Source organism: Ornithodoros turicata, chromosome 6 (assembly GCF_037126465.1).
Source record: "Ornithodoros turicata isolate Travis chromosome 6, ASM3712646v1, whole genome shotgun sequence".
NCBI classification, from domain to species: Eukaryota; Metazoa; Arthropoda; class Arachnida; order Ixodida; family Argasidae; genus Ornithodoros; species Ornithodoros turicata.
In genome coordinates this window covers 65,421,524-65,441,813 of record NC_088206.1, presented here as the reverse complement: position 1 = coordinate 65,441,813, position 20,290 = coordinate 65,421,524, and the positions used below count along the sequence as shown (strand labels likewise).

Sequence of the window (20,290 nt, the reverse complement as noted above, 5' to 3'; positions counted from 1 at the left end):
AATTGGAAACTACGCAAGTCTATTATGGTGTAGGTGTGAACAGGAAATGAGGCACACTAAAGATGATAGTCCTGATAGGACCAGGATGGAAAAACGTTGGCGAATCATGCGGACGACACACCCAAGTATCTGTCGTCTGTTTCTCGGTCCAAGGAATCTCCAAACTCAGCTTGTAAACACACAATAAGCAGTGAACCTGACGTAGCTGTAAAAAGAAAGGACACTTTCCTAAACACGTAGCACAGTTAATTTCCTGACAATCATTCTAATTCTAACCCGGCCCTTGAGTTGCACAGTTGGTTAGAGCCTTCGTAACTTTCATGGGGCATTCGTCGTGTGCGCAAACAACGACGACAACTACGAAAATAAGGATTGCTCGACGTGCCTATCTATCGTGGGCACAGTAGGCGAAGACTGTGATCGTCGCTGCAATACTGCGGTGGATACACTACCAGAAGTTCTGGCCGATGACAGAGAGCTGGGAACAAAGTGTGATGCGTGCCGTCATTGCACAACTCTGCCACTTCACCAGCACTGCAGCATATAGGTACTCATCCGGTTCCTGGGGAGCACAGACGCCGCACAAACACTTGGATTGTTTCCTGCGTCATAGTGTGAATGTCACGGGATTAAGTATTGAGCACTCCGATCATGAACGTACCTAAAGAAGTGGTCCTGAGGCTCGTTCTGTTGCGCTAACGCAGCTGCGGCACATACATCACCAGCGACTTGCAGAAGAAGCGGATCCGTCGAATATGGGCCATCATCAAACATGTATATTCGTCACGGGAGCTATTACTAAAGGCATTTGAACAGCACGATTCGCCACTTCCGCATTCCGAGTCCCCCATCTCCGTATGTGCCTTCGCCTTCGTCTCCCTGACCTTGCTCATGCAAGCTGCAAGCCGCGGGGACTCCTCTGGCTCGCCGCGTTCTTATTGGTCAGATTCCTTGTGACGTTGCTAAAGATTCTCAGCAGGGAGTTCCGCTTGACGACCGCATCCGTCGTCTGCTGTAGCGCCGCTTACACACGAATTATGCAAAATGTATTCCGTCGATCGGAATGGGACTTTCGGAGTCATGGTCAGTGAAGGACAGGGAATCTCATTTCACTGTGGTTTCGGAATCGATCTGTGGTCGATGCGACTGTCCCTTTAAGGACGGTGTATGTTCAGCTGTATCGTAAAAGACCTTTCCCACCGTCCAGTCTGCTGACATTCATATTCACACGTAGCATACACCTATCAGTTCTCCACATATGCAAGTATATTGACGTAACATGAAAAATGATTGGTTGGTGATTCATATGAATTAACGGAAAGCCTGCTTGACTAGATATAACATGAAAAACGGTTAAAAGGTGGCCTGGTTGGTGATCCCGGGAAGAAATTTGCAGAATGCCATATTCGTATAGTTTACTCCATACCACTAAAGTGTGATAAGGTATATATCGGGCAATCATCAAGGTGCATAAACAGAGCGAGTGTTTGGGCTGGTTGATACAGCACTGGATGTTCTTAATTGAAAGGTGCATGAACACTCGTTTAAAAGAACATTCAACTAATACCTCTAATAGATATGGTGTGTTGGGGGACCACTTATAGACATGTGTGGGATGTCAGGCAGAATTCCAAAAAACAAAAATTTTGTTCAGGTGTAAAAAACAAGGTAGCCTTCTCTTTAGAGAGGCGCATGAGATCAAAAAAGCAGGTAGTAACTGTGTCAGTAATCCCTGTATTTATCTAATCTTTCCCAAATCATATCAGCAGTCATGTCGACCAGTTAATGATAACGGTTGTGTGTGCGAGAGATGGTGGTGTAAACAGGAAGTCCAACACGAGAGGGAATAAAGGAGGAGAGGAGGGTTCTTATGCATTTAAGGCCTCGTTTCACAAAATAAAAGTTCTTTGGCTGACAGTTCAGTGTGGTGTCCTTGTCTTTTTTGTGTTCCGTTCTCGTCTTTTCCTGCACTGAGGGTTTTATGGTTTTTAACTATATTAGACGTAAGGATGTGAAACAGTGATTATGTTCACAAAGTATATGCACAAATGAAGTTTACTTTGCTGTAGATCACTGATTATAGATTTCTTAACAAAATTTGTTTGCTTCGCTTTAACTTGAGTTGAGGTATGCATACAATTAGGAAATCTGTGCAGCAGTAAAAGATAAGTAAATGGTTTGTATTACACATTACTAATATCTGCAAAATATTCACCCACCCATATGCTTGTTGCTTTTGCCACACAAACGCTTCATGCTTGATAGAAGTAAAATGTGGAACACCGTCATTGCGTACACAAAATGTGTGCACACATAGTGGCATTACTTTGCTGGACGTAACTACTTATTGCTTTGAGGTAAAATTTGTTTATGTATGGACGTGTACAACATATCTCGCCTGAGCTCTGTCATGCACAATGATCGTTACCTGTGTCTGAATGGCACGTCGTTCCGACGAACTTTGAAATCACGTGCACTGTGCCTTCAGTAAAATATCTCACTTGTGCACTTCCAAAGCGTTGTCTCTATGCGAAGATCTAAAATGCACAGGTGACAAGTGGTTGCCAACATATGCGCTTTGCCTGTATGTATGCTCATCACAGTGAAGAAGATTTTCTCTCTCTCTTTTGTTTTGTTTTCTCGGAGTAGCAGAACTTCTCAGGTGACAAGTTCAACCTCTCCGTATTATTTTTAGTCCGTCCAACTCCAACTCCAAGATTTTCTCCAATAAGGAGGGATAAGCTATATCGAGACTGCTTTCCATAAGCAGACGTATGCTGTTCTCACTGTGGTCAACCATCATACCAATATACGCTTAGTGTAGACTACTCGTTTTGGTGCAGGAAGAGGGTGAGAGTTCGTCACTGCAGTACCTTAGAACTGAGCTGCTTGAGTAATCACGATAGAGGAAAAGAGGAAGCATCAAGTCATTGATCTATAAAATTTTGGTAGATGTCTTCTGTTTTTCTTTTTTCTTTTTTGCTATGCCTTCCACTCTGGTCCATGGAGGCTTTACATCAGGATTATGCCATCGAGGTGTGGTCCACATTTCGTGATCTTTGGACATCTGCATTTATCAATTAGGTTTTACCCTTAGCAGTATTGTAATGCGGAGTGTTTAACGTTTCATCCTCCCCCTCCCTTGCAAATATATCAAAAAACATTTCAGAAAGATTTTGGCTCAACATGTAGTTCCAGATGTGCCTGCATATGATAGATATGTTGCACGCCAAAACCCGCAACCAGGAAACCGAAACTGTCATTCTAGCTTGTGCATGCGTTACAATGCGAGCGTTACAACAATCGCTAAGAATGGGGGACCAGCTCCGGTGGCGCAGCGGTAACGCGTGCGCTTGGAGACTGGGAGGTCCGCGGTTCGAATCCGGCCGGCTGTGCCGTCTGGGGTTTTTCCTGGGTTTCCCTCAGATGTGTAATAGGCGTATGCCGGCACAGTTCCCCTGAAGTCGGCCCATGAACGCAGCTATCCTCCCCCCGAGTGGATTCCGCTCGGTCTTCCATTCACCCTTTCCTCTCCTCCTCTCCACCACCTTTCCCTTCCCGAGAAACATGCCGCCTAATCAGGCAGGCAGACCTCTCGGGTTCCTCCCAACGACACTCCTCCTCCTCCTCCTCCTCCTCGCTAAGAATGGGTTAATGGGTTAGTGGGCTAGAATTTGTTAGACAACATGGGTTAGTTATTACTAACTTGTACGCGTTTACTGCATTATTCTTCAATAAATTCGTTTGTTTAAGCAAATATGACAAAAAGACAACAGCGGCGTTTGTGCCGCCGTAACGGGCGAACTTCGGGTTTCCGGGTCTGGCAACTGCGTTCCACAAGATGGCAGCCTCCGTTGTTTGACGCTGATTTAGCGGCAGCTTGGGCAGCTTGACCCACCTGCTCCACCTGCTGAGCGTATAGTGCAGCCATTCTGCATTAAAGCTGTTCGTTATCATTTCTTTCTTGACATTTTTGGTGCCGAAATCCGGGAGGCGTAGCCTCGTCATTGGCAGAAGAACTCCAGGAACGGAAAAATTGTAGTATTGGGAAAATAGCAGTAATGGTAGCCAGCATATGGTAATGGTTCCGGTATGACAGTTCCGGCTGTTTTCAGCCAGAATGAGAGCGTCGCATGTGCTGTGCGTTCGGAGGAAAATGGTCCAATGAGCGAATTAAGCCTTTAGACCCGATTGAAAAAATCACCAGAATTATTCTGGTGTTTCCTGATGTTCCTGGCGTTAACACTAGACTCTTTTGGTGTTTGTAATGTGCACATCAAAAATTTCTGGCGTGACACCAAGGTGATTCTGCTGCTGTCGAGTTCTCCTGATGTCAACACCAGAGTGGACTACTACGACACCAGAATGATTCTGGTGCCTTCTAGAATGCTTGGTGTGCGCACTAGACAGACGTAGTGTTTTAATGTGACCGTTAGAGCGGTCTGGTGTGGTTCACAGTCACCAGACATACAGGCGCCAGGGTACGAGCACTACACGTTGTTACCATGAAAACCGCTATTTACAATGATCATGAGTTCCTTAGCGCAACTTCTTTTACAAAGGAATGATAATTCGCATCGCAAATAATTCCCCCGAGTGTCGAAATTGACACGCTTTGCGGCTTTCATTCGAGTTTGAAAACGAAACTTTACGCTCTCATTGTCACATCAGAGAGCGACAGCGCCATCGGCATTAGTGTCTGTTTTGAACTCAACGGGCTAGTCGAGGTGGTTGAGGTAGCGTTTCGTCCTGGTTTTCAACATAAAAACTTCGCACGAATGTGAACAACTTTGAATATGTGTTTCTGAAGTTCTGCATTATATGTCGTAGTTTGCTTTCCAACCTGTGCACAAGTGGAAGTATGAGAACATACAAGAGATGCATTCGGGGTAGATGTGACGACTGGTCATTGATGTGACGTCTTTGAATGTGCGTTTCGTCCGGCATCATGTGAACTGATTAATCATGGGATATGGACTACAAGAAGAAAGGACGGAAAATGACTGAAGAGTTGATCGAGTATGCTTTTCTAAATTTTAACTGTGTCGCATGTGATGTATTCACACTCGTAGAAGAAATAACATTGCTGCTTTTTGTACTTTTATATTGTGGAGTGCATACTTCTCCTAACTGTGTATCATCAATTGTAGCAGTAATATAGACAGTTTTGTTACACGTGCTTGTCTGTTCCTATTTCTGATTCTCAGTATACTATATGCAAATAATTAGTATAGGCTGCTAACAGCTGGGACACCTTTGCAGTAGAAACCAACCTTTGATATCTTGTTGTATTGTTGACTGGTTTGATGAGCCGCTAACATTAATGAGTACATCCCAAGCAGCCTTAGTACCGGAATAACGAGCAGACCGTGTTGGTTGAATGTTGCACATTCATGTATGCATGTCAGGATCCCTTCGTGGTGTTTTGTGATGCTCGACTATTGAACATTATGCTGTTTCACGCATTCGATACCGTGAGGTACTTGGCTCCTGAGCGCCCTCACGAGGCTCTGAAAGCTGTGCATAATTTTGAACGCTTAGAGAAAAAGAAAGAGGACAGCACTAACACAGTGTTCGTGCTGTGGTGCCGCGCTTGCACTATCCTGCTTTCTCTCTCTCTCTCTCACACACACACACGTCTACAGCTATGCACAGATTTTAGTCCATTGTGAGGTTCCTGACGGACCAAGTACATCACGGGATTTAACGCATGAGACATCATAATGTTCAACAGTGGAGCATCACAGAACACCAGGGATCCTGGTGTGGAACATCAGAGAACAGACACTAGGAACACCAGAGAATTCTGATGCTAACATCAGAGAAAAAAGCACCAGGAATGTCCCAAATCACAGCCACCAAAAACACCAGAATGATTCTAGTGCTTTTTTCAATAGGGGAGCAGCTTGACGTCATCTTCATTTGAGTACAGATACACAGGGTTCGCAAAGATTAACTTCGGAGTTTGTAATGGAGGTAAAACAAATAAATACAGTGTTGGGAAGCTAAAGTTAGGGGACGTATTATGCCCCAAAATTTTATGTCGAAACTGCCGCTTGGTCCGTTTTCCTGCGGATAAATCGCAAAAGTTAAAAAAAAAAAAAATAACGCCGCCTTGTAACAAGGTCGAACGCGGCGTTGGAGACGATATCGAAACCAAGTGAAGTAGTGCAAATGGATAAACAGGACGACTGTGCGAAGTCGTCCGCAGCGCCGCGTTCGACCTTCTCTAACTTCCCGACACTGTTTCAATTTGTTTTACTTCCATTACAAACCCCGACGTTTATCTTGGCAAACTCTGTATGTTCGGATATATGGTTGGTTCATGATTTTGAGTGTTAACCTTCTACGTATTCAGCAGGAGTCACAGCCACCTCATCCGAAATGGAGGAGTCATCTCGAGTAGAGCTTGATGCTGTGTACTGCAGGGCGTACATTCCCCGGTGGTTTAATAACTTTACCAGTGGGAAAGGTGAATAATTCATTTGTGGCGGCTGTCACGGGAACACAAACAACTTTCTTACGCAGAAGACCTGTGAAGCTACGTGCAAGAGTATGAGGCAAGGGGGGGGGGGGATATGTTTATTATATATAAAAAAATAAGAGGGAAAGGTTAGCCACCGGTATGGCGGCTTGCTATTCCCAGGAAAAAAAGGGAAAAATAAAGGCAAACAAAAAGAAAAACAAAAGAACAAAGAGGAAAACAAACAACAAGGCTTTTGAAACAATCTAACGTTTTGGACTATTTTTGTCCAGTTAGAGCGCAATAACTCTCGACTTTGAGTCCACGTAGTAAAACACGTATCGTAGCGGAGTGCCTTTTCTGCATGAATTGCAGAAGTACCCAAAAGAGCGTATGCGCTGCCCCTCGCAGAAGGTTACTGCGAATCCACTTCTGAAAGATGGTATTTCAATGAAACACTCACGAAGTGCAAGAAAATTGAATATGGAGGGTGCGGAGGCAAAAGTAACAATTTCAGAAAGAAAGAAGCGTGCAAGGACTCTTGCATACGAAAGAGAAAACGTAAGTTATTAATAAATGAAAAATACCACTCGTGACCTAATCAGAGGAATACGTACGTGGACATACCCGCGCACGCAGTATTTTCCGTCGCATCGCTTGTCGGCGAGGATTTGGCTACAGGTCCTATTCTGGTCTGTTCCACCGCGATGTTTGAAGCGTTAGAAAAAAGAGAGAAAGGCAAGCATATTGTCTTTCTCCTCCTCATTATCTTGTCTCTTTCTCAACAATGTAATTAAATTCAGCAGTAACTCTCCTGATTAAGGACACACGGAACACGTAAACACTATGGAGGGCTCTAGCATTTATTGGCATCCATCCCTTCAGGGTTGAGGCACGTGCTTCGTTGTATCCCACGGTTACTCAAATATAGCGGTAGCGGAAAAATCTATTTGTCTGGCAAACGGGACAGACGACATCATGGATGTTGAGTGTAACTCTTAGTATAGCTATTGTTATACACAATTTCAGGACGTTCTGGGAAGAAGCCTGCCAATGCTCCAGAAGGGTAAGACTTCGAAGATGGGAGAGTCCGCACGAAAATCAACGCGTAGTGCATGAGGCTCTTATCATCACCAGCTCCCGTGGCGTAGTGGATAAGATGGTCACTTTCCACGCCGAAACTGGGAGGTGACACGGGTTCGAATCCTGTCACGGGCTGTGCTGTCTGAGGTTTTCCCTGGATTTTCCGAAGACTTTCCAGACGAATGTCGGCACAGTTCCCCCTGGAGTTGGCCCAGGACGCATACTAACCCCCCTGTCCCGCACTCCTTCCTGCTGTCCTCTCTCCATCTGTCCTCGTCTGTAGGCCGCTCATAGCCACAGTAGGTTTGCGGCGCTAAAACGGAATTTAAAAAAAAAAGGTCTTATCATCACGCATTGTAATGTGAATTTACAGGATGACATTAAGAAAATGTTCTTGTAATATCTGTTGTCGTATTTGCTTGATACGCCTTGTCCTACTTGTGTAGCCCGACGAATAAAAAAAAAAAAGAATATTTGCTGATTTCTGCGAGATCATTAACCAGCGGAGTCTGCTAACCCTCACCCAGGTGTCACTGAGTCCAGTAGGCTGCAAATCATGTTGTCTCTGACAAAGAGATCGGTAATTATTTCACAACAGCGCGGGGTTACGCTCAGAGTACTTCGACCCCGCATTAAAGGGATACAGTTGGTGTCAAAAATTCGAGCTCCATGCGTCTGGCGACAGGTTTCAAAGTAACGCCCACTGATAATCAAGAGCAGCTCGACATTCTTCATAACAACGCACACAGGGCAGTTTGGGGGGAGGGGTTCTCTTGGAAACAATTGCGATTACCGTAGGTAATAGCATTGAGCTCGACGTCTTGCCACAGGGTCTCTACGGTCTGGTAGAGCGGTGCAGCTACTACACAGAACATATCGGTATCTAGCCTTTAAATTGATAACTTGAGGGTTTGATACACGGCCAGTAAGTTCTACTGGTCATAACCTGGAAAATTAGACACTCATCTTATTTTGATTTCTTCTTATTTCCATCACCTTCTAAAACACTTGCAAGACAATATTCACCGCGAAGTATTCGTGCGGTAGCGCCGCTATGCACGAACGTACTGACATGTAGTGATTTAAGATGTTCCTTTCATTATTTCAAATAACACCACGTCTTTTAGTGCTATTTCGCCTTTTGATAGATTGATTAGCTATTATTTCTCTATGTGTTGGATGGTGCGCAGGTTTGGCTTTGTATTAATTGTAGCTGTTGATTGTGTTTTTTCTCGTTATTTTCTTACGTCTATGCTGTTCACTTAATAAGAAATTAAAAGTTGGGTAATGTTGGAATATGAAACTGAGATTCCCTATTGCGCTCGAAATGTGAGAACCATCATTGCAATAGTGTGAATATATGTCATAACTTATGACATATATTCACGTTATTGCAATGATGGTTCTCACGTCTCAGACTTTTTATAATACAATTTGTAATTTCATTGTCATCATATTGATTAAGAATATCTTCTTTGTAGTGGTATAGATTTTATTTCCTCTTGTGTTCTTGTCGTTCGTGTTCTGTTTGTTGGCTAGCAGCGTGCTATGTGGTGAAGTTCATTTTTAACATGTCTATTTTCTGATGAGTTTGATCTTTTCTTCTGATCTTCTGAATGATAGATTACTCTGTTGTTTGATTAGGAATATCTTCTTTATAGTGGTATAGATTTTATTTCCTCTTGTGTTCGTGTCGTTCTTGTCGTTCATGTTCCGTGGTCTTCCATACATCTATTGGCAGCAGTCTTCAACAAATCAGAGTAGATATCATCAGATCTGGTTGTTGGCTAGGAGCGTGCTATGTGGTGAAGTTCATTTTTAACATGTCTATTTTCTGATGAGTTTGATTTTTTTTTTCTTCTGGTTTTCTGAATGATAGATTACTATGTTGTTTTGATTAATCAATGTAGAGATATAGATTTTATTTCCTCTTGTGTTCGTGTCCCATAGTCTTCCAGGGTCTCTGCTGTTCACAGTTAATAACATACAACTATCAGAACTTCCCGCTATTGCACTGATGGTTCTCACGTATAGGAATATTAGACTTTTTATAATACAATTTGTAATTTTGTTTATAATCATATTGATTAAGAATATCTTCTTTGATTAAATGTGGTGATTGTTTTCTCGTTTTGATATGGTGTAGCTATTATTTCCCTACGTGCCTATGATTGGTTCTATATTAATGCTATGTGTTGATTCGCGTTATTGCCTTATGTCTGCGCTATTCACTTCATAAGAAATTAAATTTGTGTCATGTTGGAATATTAAACTTCGCATATTGTGGTCGAAATTACTTACATCTATCAGGTTCTCACGTCTCAGGCTTTTTATAATAAAACTTGTAATTTTGTTTGTAATCATATTGATTAAGAATATCTTCTTTGATTAAATGTGTTATCACTTCTGATTCATTGAAAACTTCCACTAATAAAAATATTGTGTTTGATTTGTGATACCTATTCAATGCTATTGTATCATACCTGTAATAAGTATATTCTTTGTTATGTGTATTGTGTTCATTCTCCTTCAGATTTTTGGCTAAGTTTTTCCCATTCACGCAGAGTCATAACATAATTTCTGACACTAATGACTTTAATAAATATATTTTCACTTGTACTTTTGTGTATGGCTATCCTTTGCATGTAAACAGCCTACTGCACACCTGTTGTAGCTGGAAAAATTACGATTCAAGTCGACTCAGGCTGAAAAATGACGAAAGTCGGCGGCCCATGCTGAAGGGTAAACGCGCACGCAGTCCTCCGGCCACGCGCCGCCCACAACAGCAGCCCTCCACTCGATCGCCGCCTACCTGTCGCGGGAAGGAAGTCGGCCCAAGTAGGAAAATAGTGAAAGAAGTCAGCCCAGGCTGAAGGGTAACCGCGCACGCAGCCCTCCGGTCACGCTCCGCCCACCACAGCAGCCCTCCACCCGAGCGCCGCCCTGTTACAGGTGGTGAAGGTTTTTCGGCTGGGTTTTTCTCCTTCACCTGATTGGCATCACAATTGGCACAATTCCCAGCACTATTGGCTTTAATAAATATATCTCAATTTGATTGGCATTACAATTGGCATTAATAAATATATTTTCACTTGTATTTTTTGTGTATGACCCTTCTTTGCATGTCTCTGCATGTAAACCGCTCACCTGTTGTATCGGAAAAATATGTGAAGTCGGCCAAAGAAGTCTGCCCAGGCTGAAAAATACGCTATGATGAGCGCACGCGCAGCCCTCCCCCGCCGATAAGCGCGCGAACAACCCTCCTCACACGCGCCGCGCGGGGAAAAATACGGGCAGGGCTCAGGGGCAGGGATCCTGTAGTTTCGCCCCCAATTTAATAGGACCCCCCCCCCCCCCCCCCTATTACTACTGAGGTTCTCTTGAATTCAAACAAACTCGAATCGCTATCAAAATAAAGCCAAATGTGCACTTCTTGAGTGACGCTCCAAACAAAAAAGTACGTCTACAGGGAATTCGCACCTCGGTAACCGTACTTGTGCCTCACCTGCAGTACTGCATGGTGTGGTGTGTCTACATGGGAAAAATCAATTCTGAATGGCTACTTCGTGTGAACAGCTGACCGCTGACCGAAACGCAGCCCCACTTCAGGGAAGAAATCCATAGACCGACCACTGTGGCGTTGCTCATGATCACAGGTGTCTCGCGGTGACAGGCTTCCGTGCAGAATTTGCATGAAACTATGATACATGAAAAAACCGTACGCAGAAAACAAGATGGCCCTAACCGTTTGATTCGACGTCTACCTCTTTCGTGGACCTGACGGTGTTTCTCTATTTCCTCTATTTACATGATTTTCGCAACGGCTAGTTCGAGTACGGAGCACCTTCGCAGTATTGCCTTTGCCGTTTGCAATTCTGCACTAAAACTAGTACCCACGTTAGTAAAGTTATGATCAAACCTGTTCCGGGTGACAAGATTTTAAACTTTATTGACATTGTGAGCGACCTGCCCCAAGTTGTCGACATCACCAGCCTTCAAGTAGGCTCCACAGACGTTGGCGAGACCTCAGTTTTCTCCTGCGTGAAAGGTTTCGACTTCCTCTTGTCCCAAACGTATGAATGTAAGAAAAGCTGCGGCATCCGTTGAGTTCCGACGTCTAGTGGTAATTGCATGTGACACGAACGCTGCCAGACGTGGAGCGGATATGGCGCTTTATCCATGTGAAGAAAGCTCAATTTTCCTCTCCACGTTTACACACGAAGCGAGATCTCAGTAAGTGCTCTTTAGACAACACTATTTTCTTCTTCACTGGAGTGTTTAAAACATACCCTCTAGCTCGCATTCAAATAACGATCCCCTCAAAAGATCAAGATTATTCAAAGCTCCTGAGGCCTTCACAAACTAAAACGGTTTTGGAATGACGGTCTCACGAACTCTAGATTATACAAAATGGTAGCAGCATTTAGTTTTCATTCTTCTCTCCATTAAAAAAAAAATAATCAGTACCAAAACGGCAGCCCACGAAACGGAAATAAATATCGTAATAACGTGAGGCAATGATGTTGTGGTCAATGAATGCGTACTGTCATTTTTCGCTCAAGTGCATTTTTGTAGAAATATAGTTTAGCGACGTTGCGGTGCATCTGCAGTTAATCGCTCATCGATAAGTCTTTCAGGAGTTTATTTATTTATTTATTTATTTACCCTCAGGGTTCTTCATTACAGAGGGGAGTGGGTAATATATTGAAAATAGACCTACACATATGTTATACAAAAAACAAGAACAAGAAATGCAGTTGATCAAAATGCAGGTTTCATGGACAAATAAGTACATATATCAAAACAGGTATCAAATACTATATTCGCTAAGTGCATTGTTGAAATGAGTGATAGAGCTGATGTTGGAAACAGAAGAAGGAAGGTGGTTCCACCTACGTGCTGTGCGCGGGATAAACGAATCAGCCAGTGTGTTAGTTGCAGCTATGGGAACAAACACTTTGTGAGAATGATCTACTCGCAAGGATATATAATGTGCAGAGGAAAGAAGTTCGTTTTTTAGCGACATGTTGTGATAATAAATTTTATGAAACAGAGAAATGCTAGAAAAGTCGCGTCGGGACTGTAATGATTGTAATGATAAATGATTCTTCATTAGTGTCACGCTGGATGTTCGATGGTAGTTGCAGAGAATGAATCGCGCGGCTCGGTTCTGCACTTGCTCCAATGCGTTAATCAGGGTACGATTACTAGGGCTCCATACAGCTGAAGCATACTCAAGATGGGGTCTAATCAGCGACTTGTACAAGTTTAGTTTAAGGCTACTAGGGACACGAGAGAAGTTACGTTTAAGGTATCCGAGCGTACGATTGGCCTTATTTATAATGTAGCAAACATGTGGTTTCCATGAGAGGTTTGAAGACAGGATTACACCTAAATACTTATAAGAAGATACCTGCTCAAGTGGCACGTTATCAATGCAGTATGGTTCTGCTGGCGACAGTTTACGTGTTATTCTCATGTGTTTACATTTTGCGATGTTTAATTCCATTGACCATTTCTGACACCATAGTGAGATCGCTGTTAAGTCGGACTGAAGCTGTTCAACGTCATCGGTTGTTTTGATTTCGCGATACACAACGCAGTCGTCGGCGTACAATCTGAGAGACGATTTGACAAAGCCAGGTAGATCATTAATATAGATTAGGAATAACAGAGGACCAAGTACGGAACCCTGCGGTACACCAGAGGTAACCGGAAGGTGAGATGAATCATGATTATTGACAGATACAAATTGAACGCGGCAGGAAAGAAACTGTTCAATCCATACTAAGATTTTCTTATCAATGCTAAGTTTGCTTAGTTTGTACAGGAGCAGAGAATGAGAAACTTTATCGAATGCTTTAGCGAAATCTAAAAAGACGCAGTCTACCTAGGAGCTGTGGTCAAGGATAAGGGCAAGTTCATGAGTCAGTGAAACTAGTTGCGTAGCACAAGAGAAAAATTTACGAAATCCATGCTGATGAGGACAAAAAAATGAGTGAAATTCCAAGTGATTGACTAAGTGTGAAAATATTACATGTTCGAAAATTTTACATGGCACACTGGTCAACGATATAGGCCTGTAACTCAAGGGTGAACTTCTATCTCCGGATTTGTACAGCGGAATCACCTTCCCAACCTTCCAATCGGATGGAACACAACCTTCTTCAAGTGACTGTTGAAAAAGTGTCGAAAGTACAGCGGCGGATGAAAGTGAAGTAGCTTTAAGAAATTTGCTATTGATTCCATCAACGCCGAAGATGACAGTTTTATCGAGTCAATCACCTTCATAATTCCAACGATGTCAAACACTAGGGGATCCATTGGAAGAAGGTTAACTGATATACTATATGACATATCTACAGATGCAGTGTGAGAAAACGACTTAGAAAATTGATCATTTAACACGGAAGCGCACTGATCAGGTGGAATATCATCACCACTTGGTTGTTGCAGCTTAACATCATGTTCGCCCCCATCTCTGAAGACACTCCAAAACTTCCTGGGATTCTCTTTTAGCATGGTCGGCAGAGTTTGCTCGAAGAAAGTATTCTTTGCGTTTAAAACTTCCGCTTTATATTTTTGCTCAGTGTAGTAGAATACGGCCCAACGTTCTGCGTTGCCAGACTGCTTAGCGGCTCGAAATAACCTTTTTTTCTTATTTCGCAACCTCTTGAGATGAGTGTTGAACCACGGGGAGTCACAGCGCGAGAAAATTCTGCGTTGCGGAATGTATTTTTCCATGAGAAACTCCACAAAGTTTCTGAACGCGTTCCAGTTTTCATTTACTGACCGCGTGTGACATATTTGAAGAAAGTCTGACAACCATGCTTCAGGCAAGCTGTTGATAGTTGTGAAATCAGCATTCTTGTAGTCCCGAATTAATTTATTCTGCCTTACTGGACGCTGAGTAGACATGTTAAGCTTAAAGTGGATGATTTTGTGATCACTGAGACCAGGTAAGCACGTCATAGATGACAGGTAAGTTGGCGTTGTAGTGAAGACGAGGTCTAATGTTGATGAAGTGACCTCTGTTACCCTAGTTGGCTCTTTTACAAGTTGAGTTAAATTAAAGTCTAAGCACAGGTCTAAGAATTCATTACAGTCAGAAGAATATGGTACAACACATGGTGATTCACGCTCCCAAGTTATTTTAGGAAAATTAAAGTCACCGAGCAGGAATAAAGGTAATGCTGGATAACGAATAACTACCGTATTAAGGACATCATGAAGTTTGCACATGAATGAACGATCCATCGATGGAGGACGATAACAGACGCCCAAAACAAAACGGACGTGTTGACAACATATTAAAACCCAAAGTATTTCAAGATCACAATCAATGTTCACGATAACTGCGTTGAGGTGTACGGCTACTGCCACGAGGACACCACCACCAGTGCGTGAGCCTCTATCAGCGCGGAAAACGTTGTAATCACGTTCACACCTGAATAACTCACGGTTTGAGATTAATGCAGATAACCACGTTTCAGTCAGCACAACTATAGATGCATCACATGAGTCAATAACTGAGCAAAGATCGTCACGCTTGTTTACAACACTTCGTATATTGGTGTACAAAACAGATATTTCATTTGTAGAACTATGACCATCACCCTCTGACCATCAATGCTGAAGGTTTATTCAAAAAAATCCCGAATTAGTGCCTGCTTGAAGGTGTAGTTTGTTGCACATTAGCAAAATGTCGGCAACACGTAGAGCTTGCTGCTCATTGTCCTCCAAGAATTAAAAGAGCAGTCTGTATAGTCCCGTTCGAGCCATAGCAGACGTGCCCGTTAGCTCGGCGTTGCTGAAGTCGTCCACGCCAGAGCCTGACAACTTTCCTGTACAACTGTACCGCCTCGGTTCCAATAAGCTGTCGAGCGACAGCAGTATGTTCAACTAAAGACACAACTCCTTGCACCAGGGTCAATTGCCCGTGGAGGTGTTCGGAACAGTCATGACGTCATACAGAATTTTCCAGGCTCCTGATGTCCACAACTAACCTCCTTTCCTTTTATAGTTCTTGTGGACGGTTGTCAAGGAGAGGGCATAGCTCCCTATACAAGGGAAGGTCATACTTTCAAAAGTTATCCTGTAGAATGCAGGATACCGTACACAATAAGGAGACAAAAATACATGGACTACATATAGTTTGTACCTTGCTGGACCTTCCATTGTTCGAGAAGCGAGTTTCCATATTAAGGCTATGGTCTCACTCCCCTCTTAAAAAGAGGCAACTTTGTACCAGACCTGTAGCTCTCATTTTCGTCTGTTGGTGGCGAAGCTGGTGCCATTCGGAAGCTATGATTCTTGACTTGGGGGGGACCGTCTTCCGATGTTCGGCCTGGCATGCGGTTGCGGCGCCATAAGGCCCGGAACATGCAAATATCTCCGATTATGGGTGGTCTTTGTACGAATCTGGCGCAAAAGGGAGAGCAGATAGCGGCGCACAATTTGTTGCGTTGTGTTGTTCTATGATACGTGGAGGGTGGACCGTCTCGCTCTTATTGGTATATGACGCCGAAACTATACAAGATTTCCGGTGGCCACATCGTGGCGGAGCATGTAACTAGCGTGTGATCAACTCCAGTATTCTGCGGAAGGTGCACCCCTATTGAAAAATACTTCAGAAAATCTCATAGAAAGATAGCATTCCTTCAGAATTTCTTACAGAAGCGTTTTCGTCTCTAAGAATTTCCTACAAAGGATGCAGATTCGTATACATATCCTCACAGGCACACCAATGTGAAAATATCCCGTGGGATAATTCAGGGTCTGGCCTTGTGACTTCCATGAGAAAACAGCGTGATTCAGAAACAGCGTTTATTCCAACTGCCAGCAAGTTAGTTAGTCTGCTTTGAAACGATGAAGCGCATGGACACAGCTACGCATCTCAAGCAAATATCGCCTGGAATTCAGGATTTTCGTCGCTTTTGAGGTATATAGAACGTGTGTGTGTGGTATATAATCGTCCGTACTATGCATTCTCATTCTTTATGCGTCTTTACCCCTGTTCGCACGTATTCTGTGGATCGGAAGGTAGAATGCAGTGAGATGGTTATAGCAACTGTGCTTTGGGCAAACGGTATGTTACATATTTCTATGCCTATCTCTCACGCACACACATGTTGTTTTAACCGTGCTTTTTAAAATGCTGTTTCTTCTAGGTTAAACTCGGAAGAAGCGGCAGCCAGCGGGAATTAATGTTGAATTCCAATGGCAGATTCGGAGCGCCTCCGGAGCAAGTTTTCAGCCGCAGATTCAGTTCAGATTCAGAAGGCAGATTCAACCGGAACTCTATGTGACGTGTCACTTGTCGCTTGTGTTTCATATTTCCTGCCTCTGCTTTGCCAACATTACCGCTTCGCAACGCGTCTTGGCCGGGACTAGTCTTTCGCGTTGTACGTTGGCGATTTTGTTTCATGAACGGAGCGAAAAGTCAGACATAACAATGGCAACGCTAGGAGATTAGAAGGACCTTGATGTTGCAAAACATGGCGTTATAATGGAACATGAGTACCATCTTTCATCGTTGATTTCTTAGGCAAATTGAGGCTTTGTTTGTATCTGTCCCCTCTATGTTGTTCCTGCCTCAGAACATCAGTTTCTCTCTTCTTCTTCTTCCTCCGTCTCTGGCCGCCATCCACCAAGGGAGATTGGCCAGGGCTAAACTCCAAGTTGGGCGAAAGTTTTTCCAGTCGCAGATTCGGATGACTTGCTCTAGGCCAGATCAAGCCGCTCCATTGCAGAGTCTGCCACTTGCTCCGACTCTGCCATTGGAATTCAACATAAAGCATTGGATCCGAGTTCGTGGTCGTAACCCATTCTCGTCTCGAGGATGTTGGATGATGCTTTTACGCAAGAAAGCCTACGCGTTCTCAATGTGCGAAACATAAACTTGTCATAATCACATGAAGAAATTTCTTGGTCGTCGCATTGGACATTTCAAGTACGTGTACAATGCGTTGGGTCATGCCTTTCTGAACTTATTGGCGGGGCCATAAATGTTCTGCAACATTCCTTACAGTGACGACATGCGACTTACTCTCAATACTTCTCAGCAAGTGTGTATGGGATCCTTCAATTATCATACGTGGCAGTGCAGCTTTCAAAGGATGTTTCTTGCAGGGTGGCCCATTACACTTTCTCACAGGCTTTCTTGCGGGTCTCGGGGCCTGTAAGAAATCCTGTGAGAAAGCCTCACAGGCCACCCTGTAAGAAGCCCTGTAAGAAAGCTGCATTGCCACTGCCTGTAAGAAATCCTCCCTGGAATCCTACAGGATCCCTGTAAGAAACTCTGAGAGAAATTTTGTAAGATTTAGTCTCATAACCTCATAGAAATTCCTTCAGCAGTCTGAGAAGTTTATTTTGTAAGATTTTCTGAAGTATTTTTCAATAGGGTGGGGCTTGCGTCAGTCTGTTCGTTACGTCACGTTGGTTTCGTACTGCTGTGCTGCGGCGGACGGATTCATCAACGCCGTGTTGACTGCTGCTCAGTGCTGGATTTACAGTGGTGGGGGCCGTGGGGCACTGTGCTGTGGGGGCTCCCTCGTGCATTCTATGTATTATTCTATGTATTCTATGTATCCGTATATTATATGTCTATAAATGACATCGTTTTGTTTCTAAAGGACGGCGGCCGTGTGGCACACGAGTCCGAGATTTTTCAACAGTCAGGTTTTGTCATATTTTGAACATTTCGCAGACAAGTGAAAATTCATGTCTATCCAATGCGTTATTCGGGGTCGATATGCGTGGACGGAGGACAGATTTTTACGAAGTTTCCGTTTCATGGATGCGTTTCAGGCATGCAAAACAGATTTCCCTTGGACAACACCTTCACTGGTGTCCCTGGGGGCCCCTTTGTGGTGGGGGCCCCCTGGCAAGTGCCCCGTCTGCCCTCCCCTAAATCTGGCACTGCTGCTGCTGATTGTGGTGTTCTGATTTGAACTGTTGATCTTGCGGTAGGCTGCACGTTCATAGTATCGTTGCTGTCGCTGCTTCGCACAAACTGGAAACGCGCGGCAATGACACGGCCGTGCAAGAATCCTCGGAAACCGCGGAGTTGCGGTCGGATATCGTCCGCAAGCTGCGTCGGCGGCTGGCGAGAGAGAAACGGTAAGTTGTAACCAAGTGGTTTAACTTTGTACTGGTGCAGTGCGCTTATTTATTTCTTCTTCCCCGTAGGCAATCCAAGCTGTGGTCTTTGCCTCCCTTGTATGGTCTCAGGCATCAGTGGTCTTAGTCTAGTGTCATTGCCTTGACTCTGGGGGCAAGACTGAGAAGCACCTGTATTACGACTCTCCCCCGATGATTTTTTTTATATAGTCTGAGGTACAGCACAGGAGTAAAAGGGTAAGAATGAACAGTGTTTTCTAGGTTTAGAACAGCTGTCTTCTGTTGTGTATCTCACTTCGATATTTCAAATCTGCCCATGACAGCATTGCCCAGTTTTTGCACATTTTGCTTTTTGCAGATTACCTCAGTGGTGCCAACTTTCACTTGCGGCTATCCAAGAGACAGGCGTACGATGTGATGCTGTTCAGCTCGACCCGGATGTTATCATAAACAATATATGCATTTACCAATTTCTAATGGCTGTGTTCCATCTCCTCTTTTTCTATATTTGCTACAGTTGCCTCACTGCCTCATCCCGTTGTTTTACCCTCGCCAAGCGAATGGCCGCTTCAGCAGTACGATGAACTCAGCATGAGCATGTTCATAGCAATATCACAATGCACGTACTGACCGCCCGCCTGATTGAGGCATGCAAAACAGATTTCCCTTGGACAACACCTTTACTGGTGGGGGCCCCTTTGTGGTGGGGGCCCCGGGGCAAGTACCCCGTCTGCCCTCCCCTAAATCCGGCACTGCTGCTGCTGACTGTCGTGTTCTGATTTGAACTGTTGATATTGCGGTAGGCTGACCTACCGCAATATCAAGCCGGACCTGACCGCCCGCCAGCAATATCACAATGCCCGCTTAAAATTTGACCCGTACATTCCTTTAGTCTCACCCTATGTTCTTGCCTTCTTTTTTTTTTTAACCTTCTCCAACGTCCTGCGGTCTCATGAAAAGTTACCGTGCTTATTAGCAAAATAGATTCTTCTCCCACAGAATTCTTCTCCCGTTACAAAAGTCGTGTAACACTTTATAATCTATAATATCTATCTAATATCTTTTTAATACGTTATGCAAGAGCAGGAAATAGACCAACTTGCACGAGATTTCCGACCACTGTCCTGCTGCAATCGGGTTAGTATGGCACACGGCCAAAGGAGGACAGATGACCGAGACAAATAATGAGAACGCGCGCCCGTTCACATTCCTTCGGTTGTTTTACCACCTGTCTAGTTGTAAAAGAAAATCGTGGGGGAATGCTGTTATTCGAAACGTGTCTCTTGTGTGCTTCCTTGTTTGTCTTTCTCGTATTCTCGCAACGTGTGCTCTGCCTAACGTACTGGCCTTGAATCATAATCGTTGTTGTGGACGAACTAAAAACCGTAGAACCCTATTTTTGCGCCTAGAGAGCAATACGTGCGTGTAGTGTGCCTGTGGACCAAATCTATCGGTACAATGAACGACTGTAGTATTTCTTGCAGCACTACCTTCGGTACGCAAGCAGCCATGGTCTCAAGGGAATATAAAACTGTAATCGGTATCATCAACATAATTATCGTAATGCAGCTAATTATCGCAATACTTTTGAATAATAGCAATTGCGCACATCGCTGCGCATGC

At 43.9% G+C, this 20,290-nt stretch overlaps 1 protein-coding gene across 1 annotated transcript in view; it reads left to right on the top strand.

Annotated features, from left to right (window-relative positions):
• The first annotated feature begins 11,455 nt into the window (after positions 1-11,455).
• LOC135398692 (kunitz-type U19-barytoxin-Tl1a-like) overlaps positions 11,456-20,290 on the top strand; it is a 29,838-nt gene continuing 21,003 nt past the window's right edge. Inside the window, exons 1-2 of the mRNA XM_064630077.1 lie at positions 11,456-11,627; positions 11,699-11,779. Of these exons, the coding sequence (XP_064486147.1) occupies positions 11,456-11,627; positions 11,699-11,779 (253 nt within the window). The remainder of the gene's footprint in view (positions 11,628-11,698; positions 11,780-20,290) is intronic.